The 8,750-nt window shown below is 39.7% G+C and overlaps 1 protein-coding gene across 2 annotated transcripts in view; it reads right to left on the bottom strand.

The window, feature by feature from the left end:
* Positions 1-1,945: 1,945 nt before the first annotated feature.
* The window catches only part of REST (RE1 silencing transcription factor), a 110,006-nt gene continuing 103,201 nt past the window's right edge, over positions 1,946-8,750 (bottom strand). For both annotated transcript variants that reach the window (XM_063915302.1, XM_063915292.1), the window contains exons 3-4: positions 6,145-6,228; positions 1,946-3,828 (exon numbers count right to left, since the gene is read on the bottom strand). In XM_063915302.1, the coding sequence (XP_063771372.1) occupies positions 2,075-3,828; positions 6,145-6,228 (1,838 nt within the window). In that variant the 3' untranslated portion in view covers positions 1,946-2,074. The remainder of the gene's footprint in view (positions 3,829-6,144; positions 6,229-8,750) is intronic.

The following is an 8,750-nucleotide window of genomic DNA, read 5'->3' as shown; positions in this document are numbered from 1 at the left end:
TAACCTTTTTTAAGGCCCTTTACCTTATTTTTTTCATTGCAAAGTTAAACTTTTAGGGGGCTCCCTAATTAGAGTTGATAGTCACTTTCACTTTGTAAATTCTTATTTTAATTATTTTGTTGTGCAAAATAATTTTAAATACCTAAGTACAAGAAACAATTACGAAATAAGCGAATTCTAATAGTACTACTAGATAATTCCATATTTATAACACAGTTGTGCAAGAGGAAATTATTGTAGATGGGGAATGAGGTGGACCAGTTTTACAACACTGTTGTTGTATGTTGCGTTGCCTACACATTTTCCCCTCACAACACTGGCATCATCTCAAGTGGGTTTTTTTTCCTAAAGCTCATTCAACTAGTTTATAAGTTCAGAGAAATCAATATAAGCTGGATGCGTTTGTAGGGGTAGGGAACAAAATGCTGTTAATCCCTCCCCTCATTTAATACTAACTGCCTAATTAAATCAGGTTCTCAAAGTGTTCAAATCAATAATTAAAAAAAAGCTCATAAAATGTAGTCAAGGATTACTCTTCACTTTACATCTGTAATTATTCAGCAGAGAGGCCTTTATTCATATTTACCAACATTCTGAGGTTCTACTCAGAAGAAAATGTACAGCAGGCCTGGCCAACCTGTGGCTCTCCAGATGTTGTGAAACTACACATCCAAGCATGCCCTGCCACGGTTTTAGCATTCCTTAATAGCAAAACTGTGGCAAAGCATGATGGGACTTGTAGTTTTACAACAGCTGGAGAGCCACAGGTTGGCCAGGCCTGATGTACAGGGTGTCTGTATGGGAAGGGTGGTGAGGGATGCTGAAATAGTTTGCCCCATGATGGCTACACCTTCTACTACAAAATGCTGCAATCTCTGTCATTATTAAATGGATGGAGTGTGTGGCTTAATGAAGCATTATTACACCCAAAATCAGTCCAATTCACTAGGGAAGTGGGCAGTATCCAGCAAGGTGACCTACTTTCTTGGAAATTGGATTACCCACCAACATTTAGTAGTCTGGGACAGTAGATAAGTATGCTTTTATCTGCATCTACAATATGAATGGGACATGCCAAACTACTCTGCAAACATGAAATAAACACAAAGAGCAGAATCCAACAGTTTAAGGCATCTAAACAAATGAGCGTCTATTGGAGCTATTCAATTGTTGCTCCAACCAGACGTCAATTAGCAGCGGCAGTGACATTTCAGCTCGCACCCCCTGGAGGTGGCAAGCAATGTGCGAAAAGTCAGCTCTTTGGGAGCCCAAACAGTATTATTCCGTTTGCGCCCATTATTTTAGTTGTGTTTATCCACTTTATGTGGCTAAACCTTGACTACCTAGGTGCACTAATTAAAGGGCGCTCAAAACAACTGAATTACAACATTGGGCACCCATTAATTATCTCGACTTAAAAACTGAAGTCTGCCCAGACTGTGAACACTGGTATACTTATGTCTAAAAAGGGATTCCTTTAAAAGGTTTTAAACTGGAAATCCTTCAACATTCCATTAAACTGAGTACTAGGGCCACTTTTTGTTCAAGGGTGACGTCTCAGCTTACCTGACAAAGCAAATAAAAGGGCCACTTTCTTTCATAGATCAAAAAAAAAAAAAAAAAAAAGGAAATGGAAATACTGCTACCTTTTCAAAATAAATTAATGTGCCCTCATTTTATTGAATAATTTTAGAGTAGAAGAAAATTGAAAATAGGCCTAGAAACAACACCATAGGGTTAAACCCCCCCCCCCCCCCTACTAATGATCCTACAGAATAAAATTTTTTTTTAACTTATGTAACTTGAACACCTCAATGTTTTTTTTCTCTGTTATTAACAAATGTGATCTTAACTAGACATCTTACATAGCTACTTGATAAAAGAGCTCAGCTTGGTGGTAAACAGGCATTATCCATACTAGGATTGCTAAAACCTTTGCAGAAAATTCTGCACAATAAAATGTTTTAATGGCACTTTCCATCTACAACAAGGGAATACGTCATTCATTTCAAATAGTGTCCTGCAGAACTCATCCAATGTAGAAAATACTATCCAATTTTAATAAATTATAAATTTATATCCGATCTTGAGCTGCTTTCTCAAGGTAATACACATTGACTAAGTGACGTTTCAAATGCTTTGTATATTCCTCCACTTTCTTGAAGGCACGATCACAGAAAATGCACACAAAACTCTCAGTGGAGAGGCTTGTACCAACTGAAGACAATGCTACATTTGGCTGTGCATCTATGTTTTCTTGAACTGACTGCAAACCATTTAAGCCGGAGTCATCACTTCTTTCTGAAACGTTATCACTTATGTCACTGCCTTCATGACTATGGATTCCTTCATCCTCCTCAATTTCTGTGGATTCATTGTTGGAGGCATCACATGAAGAGTGTGCAATGTCTTTTGGATTGTGATCATTTAGATGCTCTACACTAGGTGTTGAGGGAAGTTCTCCCATGTCATTTGTGTTTTGTTCTGGTTGTTCCTCATTTACTTCTATACTATTTAGATCTGAATTGGTTCCAGATTCATCACTTGTAGGATCACAATGCGAGTCATGCAAGTGAAGAGAGTCTGCTGCATTAGTTACTTGAGATTCAGTTTCTTGAAATATATTGTTGGAAGTTTCCATTATTGATGAGCTTTGAGTCTCTATAACTGGTTGTTCAGTGTTTGAGTTAATCACAGAGTTATCTGAATGTTCAACATCTTTTATAACCATCTCAGTTTCCAGTTCCGATGGCAACACAATGGGTTCCTTTATTATTTCCCCAGGCACTGAATTAACAATAATGCTGGTATCAGATAAAACATTCTCTATGTGGTCTTCAGTTTTATTTTCTTGTTCCTGCTCAATGCTCTCCACTACTTCTGAGGCTAGGATCTGATCATCTGGACGTACTGGAGCAGATGGAGGACAGTTTACCACCTCTGGAACATCAGTGATGTTGTCTGATTCGTTCTGTATTTTTTTCTGTTCAGTATCACGATCTTTATGGGGCTTACTAGATTTGCTTTTTGTAATTTCAGCTGTGCGTGTTTTAGTTTTCTTCCTGAACTTATTTTTAAAGGGTTTATTTTGTTTATTCTTCTTCTTCAGGCACACCTTCTGCCGCTGGGATTTTCTAGCTCTGATCTCTTTTTTAGGCAAGTTTTGCATGTGCAGGTTTTTCTGTGCCAATCTCCTTTTCTTTATGTTGGTATTTCGTGCATCGTTTAATTTTAGTGGCTTTTCAGATACCACACTAGATTTTCTTTTAGCACATTTAGCTTTTAAAGTTCTTTTATCATTACTAGACGCCTGGTCAATCTTGTTAGATGTCATCTTGTGGCTCCGTGTTGTTATCTGGCCAATGGAAGAACTGGCAGCTTGTTTAGCCTTCACACATTTCTCCTTATCAGATTTTACTTTTCCATCATATTTCCTTTCTGTGGACTCTGCTCTTACTTCAGAGTTCTCTTTTTCTTCTTGCTTATTTGCCTCAAGGTCTGAACAAGCTATGTCTCCTTTTTTTGTTCTTAGCTTGACTTTGGAAACATCCATAGTGATGTCAGCACAACCTGAGTGCCTGGATTTGATGTGATACTGCAAATTACACTTCTTTGAAGCAGCATAATCGCACACAGGACACAAGAACTGTCGTGGGTTAACATGCAGTTCCACGTGTTTTTTGAAGTTGCTGCGGTCTGCAGTTTTGTAGTTACAGTGTGGGCATGTTAAAGGTTTTGGTCCATTGTGGACCTGTCTGGCATGTCGTGTCACTTCATGTTGATTTGATGCTACGTAACTGCACTGCTCGCATTTAAATGGCTTTTCACCTAAACAAATGAAATTAAAATATATCAACACATTAAACTACAATTTTGACACAAACACATTCAAGTTACACGTGATTATTTTCAAAATCAAGGCTGACAACACAAATAAAGAATTTAAAAAAAAACAGCATGCACAATTATGGAAAAATATAAAATCCATACCCAGCTGCTCCATTGAAGGCGTTAAGAAAAAAAGTATATATATATTGTTAGAAGACACATGACAATTGGTGTTAAATGTCAATTTATTTTGTAGACAAAACATTTCATGGTTCTAAAACCTATCAGAGGTTATCAACTTCCACCAATAGTGGATTATATACTTGTTCACTATTAAGGAAGGAATAGAGTATGCTTTAAGTGCAGGACTGTGCTGATTTCAGACAAAGCTGAAAAATAAACATCTGATGGTGTGAGCGCGTGCAGTCATTCTGCACTTTCAGAACAAATCCGTCTGCGGCCAAACACATGTATAGGGGCTTATTTTCCATTTAGTCTCAATTAAGTCCTTTCCATTTTTATTGTACAAAATTATTATTACACAGGCTACACCAATTGGAAAACCTATCTGGTGATTTTTTTTTTTTTAATTAAAAACAGCAACAAAAAAACAAAACAAAAACAAAACAAACAAACAAACAAACAGCTGGCTGGACTAATTGGGTAGGAACTATGTAGGATGTACCTATAGGATTTCACACTGATCCTGTAAGGAAACCTGTATATTAATAAGTAAATTGTCTGCACTGTGGTGGTTGCAAAATTCCATCAGAACTTTATCTAGCAATATGGAGTTCTAGTAACTGAACATACAAATGTAGCCAAGCTCGTCTTACTGCGATGTGGCATGCTGCATGGTGTGCCAGGCTGCGAATATTCGCAGCAGGCAATTGCTCAATTAATGAGGGAGAATTAATGAAGTCCTCTCCAGCTGCGAATTCTCGCAGCCCGGCATGCCATGCAGCAAGCCGTGTTGCAGCATGTCACATCACAGCAAAGAGGAACATGGCTACATCTATACAACACATACAAAAACGAAACGACAATTTGCAGACACTGAAAATAATTAGTGATAAAACATCACAGAGTATATTAATTTTGCTCTGGTGCTATTTTATATTTGGTTAATAACTCTCAATTCCTTTGTGATCTGATTGCTAAACAAGTCTTGTTTGAAGGGCATCCGGTCAGGATCCCGATGGTTGGGATCCCGGCAGCCGAAATACAGATGCCAGAATCCAAACACTTCTCGGAATGCCCGCATCCCGAATGAGATCACAATCCCAGACCTTGCATTCTGACAACCGGGATCCCGAACTAATAACTGCCGGGCCGCCGAAAAGGTGAGCCGCAGTGGGAGTTTAGATTTAGGATGCGGGAGGGGAGGGTTAGCATCCTTAGGATTCTAAACATCGGTATACCGTGGTCAGTAATTCGCCCGCCGGCACTCCCATCACCGGCAATTCAGCCCCAACCCATTTGAAGGAACATACTGGATTCATCAAAATCAAAAGATATGTCTGAGCAGGGCACTCCTACCTCTATGTCTCTCTGTTTTTGCCTAGTTTGCTCTATTACTGTTCTGATTGTAAAGCGCAATGGAATATACTGCGCTATATAAGAAACTGTTAATAAATAAATGTTTGCATTTAATAATAAGTATCCAAAAGATTGCCTTTATCAAAGCCCTTGCTTTGATAAAGGTAGACTATACAGGTTGAGTATCCCATATCCAAATATCCGAAATACGGACTTTTTTGAGTGAGAGTGAGATAGTGAAACTTTTGTTTTTTGATGGCTCAATGTACACAAACCTTGTTTAATACACAAAGTTATTAAAAATATTGTATTAAATGACCTTCAGGCTGTGTGTATAAGGTGTATAAGAAACATAAATGAATTGTGTGAATGTACACACACTTTGTTTAATGCACAAAGTTGTAAAAAATATTGGCTAAAATGACATTCAGGCTGTGTGTATAAGGTGTATATGAAACATAAATACATTCTGTGCTTAGACTTGGGTCCCATCACCATGATATCTCATTATGGTATGCAATTATTCCAAAATACGGAAAAATCCCATATCCAAAATACCTCTGGTCCCAAGCATTTTGGATAAGGGATACTCAACCTGTACAAGAAAAAAACTGGCATACCTTAACATGCCTTATGTTCACGCTCCCAAATACAAATCAATTATTTCTAAAAGGTAATATGCTATTTTTTTTATTTTATTTTTACTGTCCATGCATGTAAATTTATCATAATGTGTAACTGTGTCAAATATAAAACAAATACTATATCACAACCAACCTGAGTGGGTCCGCATATGTCTGGTCAAATGAGTTTTCTGTGAGCTTGAATATGGGCACATTATACACTGATAAGGTCGTTCTCCTAAAATAAAACATTTATATTTAAAAGCAACAAAAGACAATTAAAACGGCTTTAAAACTTTCTAAAAAAATTGGTAAAATTTTTGATAAAATATTGATTAGACGGAAATAAAGAAATACTCAAACTGGACATATGGGGGGAAATTCAGTTAGCCCAGCTAATTTACAGGGGCTAATTGATCCCCCAGGGGCTATCCAATTAGCCCCAACACCAGCACTTATCAGTAATTTTTTTGGGGGACCCACTGAGGGCCGTTTTTTGTGCCTGCAATCACCTCTTAAATCTTTGCTCTGTGCGCTACAAGTGAGTGCCGTGTGACTCTGTAGTGCTGAGCATCTTTTTAGCATTTTTTCAGTGAAAATGCGTCTTTGACGCAAAGTAATGTAATAGGACGCACGAGCAGGTTTTGCTGATTAAAATGATATGCAGCATTCCTATAGGCTGCGACTGTATTTGCACACAAAAAGATATGTTCCAGTGTTTTCATGGAAAACACTAATGTTTAATTTCAGCTGCAGATAGAGCCGCAATTACGCACAGAATATTGGCATGCTGCATATAATTTTAATCAGCAGAAGCAGCTTGTGTGTCCTATTAAATTACTTTGCATCTAAGATGCATTTTTTCACGGAAAAACACGCAAAAAAAACCCCAAAACGCTCGGCAGTCCCACCGCAGCATGGCGCGACTTCAAGGGCTGTTTATCATGACTGTAGCACGGATTAAGCGGACACATCTATAGGTCCGGGAATTTATCACGGATTCTATGTGTTTTCACAGCAAAAACAGAATTTATTTGCAAAAAAGGATCTTTCATTGAATTGCGCAAAAAATCACGGTATACGCAACTGAATTTCCCCTATAATTTTACTTGCTTTCAGGTCCGTTCACAATCTCATACAATTGCCAGAGAGGAAATGGAAGTCGTCTGTGTTTAGTTTAGCTAGAAGTTATCCAGCAGTACCCGTACAAAAAAAATAAAAAAAAAATATTTTAAACCTACCGGTAAATCTTTTTCTCGCAGTCCGTAGAGGATGCTGGGGACTCCGTAAGGACCATGGGGATTATACCAAAGCTCCCAAACGGGCGGGAGAGTGCGGATGACTCTGCAGCACCGATTGAGCAAACATGAGGTCCTCCTCAGCCAGGGTATCAAACTTATAGAATTTTGCAAAGGTGTTTGAACCCGACCAAGTAGCAACTCGGCACAACTGTAATGCCGAGACCCCTCGGGCAGCCACCCAAAAAGAGCCCACCTTCCTAGTGGAATGGGTCCTAACCGATTTAGGCAACGGCAATCCAGCCGAAGAATGAGCCTGCTGAATGGTGTTACAAATCCAGCGGGCAATAGTCTGCTTTGAAGCAGGAGCGCCAAGCTTGTTGGCAGCATACAGGTCAAACAGTGATTCTGTTTTTCTGGCTCTAGCCGTTCTGGCTACGTAAATTTTCAAAGCCCTGACCACATCCAGGGACTTGGAGTCCTCCAAGTCACGCGTAGCCACAGGCACCACAATAGGCTGGTTCATATGAAAGGATGATACCACCTTAGGTAGGAATTGAGGACGTGTCCACAACTCCGCTCTATCGACATGGAAAACCAGATAGGGGCTTTTATGAGACAAAGCCGCCAATTCCGACACTTGCCTAGCCGAAGCCAAAGCTAATAACATGACCACTTTCCAAGTGAGATATGTTAACTCTACTGTTTTAGGTGGTTCAAACCAGTGTGACTTAAGGAAACTTAACACCACGTTAAGGTCCCAGGGCTCCACCAGAGGTACAAAAGGAGGCTGAAAATGCAGCACTCCCTTCACAAAAGTCAGAACTTCTGGGAGAGAAGCCAATTCTTTTTGAAAGAAAATGGATAGGGCCGAAATCTGAACCTTAATGGAGTTTTAGGCCCAAATTCACTCCAGTTTGTAGGAAGTGTAGGAAACGGCCCAGATGGAATTCTTCCGTAGGAGCATATCTGGCCTCACACCAAGAAACATATTTTCGCCATATATGGTGATAATGTTTAGATGTCACGTCCTTCCTAGCCTTTATCAGTGTAGGAATGACCTCATCCGGAATGCCTTTTTCCGCTAGGATCCGGCGTTCAACCGCCATGCCGTCAAACGCAACCGTGGTAAGTCTTGGAACAGACATGGGCCCTGTTGCAACAGGTCCTGCCTTCGAGGAAGAGGCCACGGATCTTCTGTAAGCATTTCCTGCAGATCCGGATACCAGATCCTTCATGTCCAATCTGGAACAATGAGGATTGTTCTCACTCCTCCTTTTTCTTATTATTCTCAACCCTTGGGTATGAGAGGAAGAGGAGGAAATACATAGACTGACTGGAACACCCATGGTGTCACTAGGGCGTCTACCGCTACTGCCTGAGGGTCTCTTGACCAGGTACAATAACTCTGCAGCTTTTTGTTGAGGCGGGACGCCATCATGTCTATCTGTGGCAGTCCTCACCGAACTGCAATCTGTGCAAAGACTTCCTGATGAAGTCTCCACTCTCCAGGACGAATGTC

Source organism: Pseudophryne corroboree, chromosome 1, assembly GCF_028390025.1.
Source record: "Pseudophryne corroboree isolate aPseCor3 chromosome 1, aPseCor3.hap2, whole genome shotgun sequence".
NCBI classification, from domain to species: domain Eukaryota; kingdom Metazoa; phylum Chordata; class Amphibia; order Anura; family Myobatrachidae; genus Pseudophryne; species Pseudophryne corroboree.
This window is presented reverse-complemented; position numbering and strand designations above follow the sequence as displayed.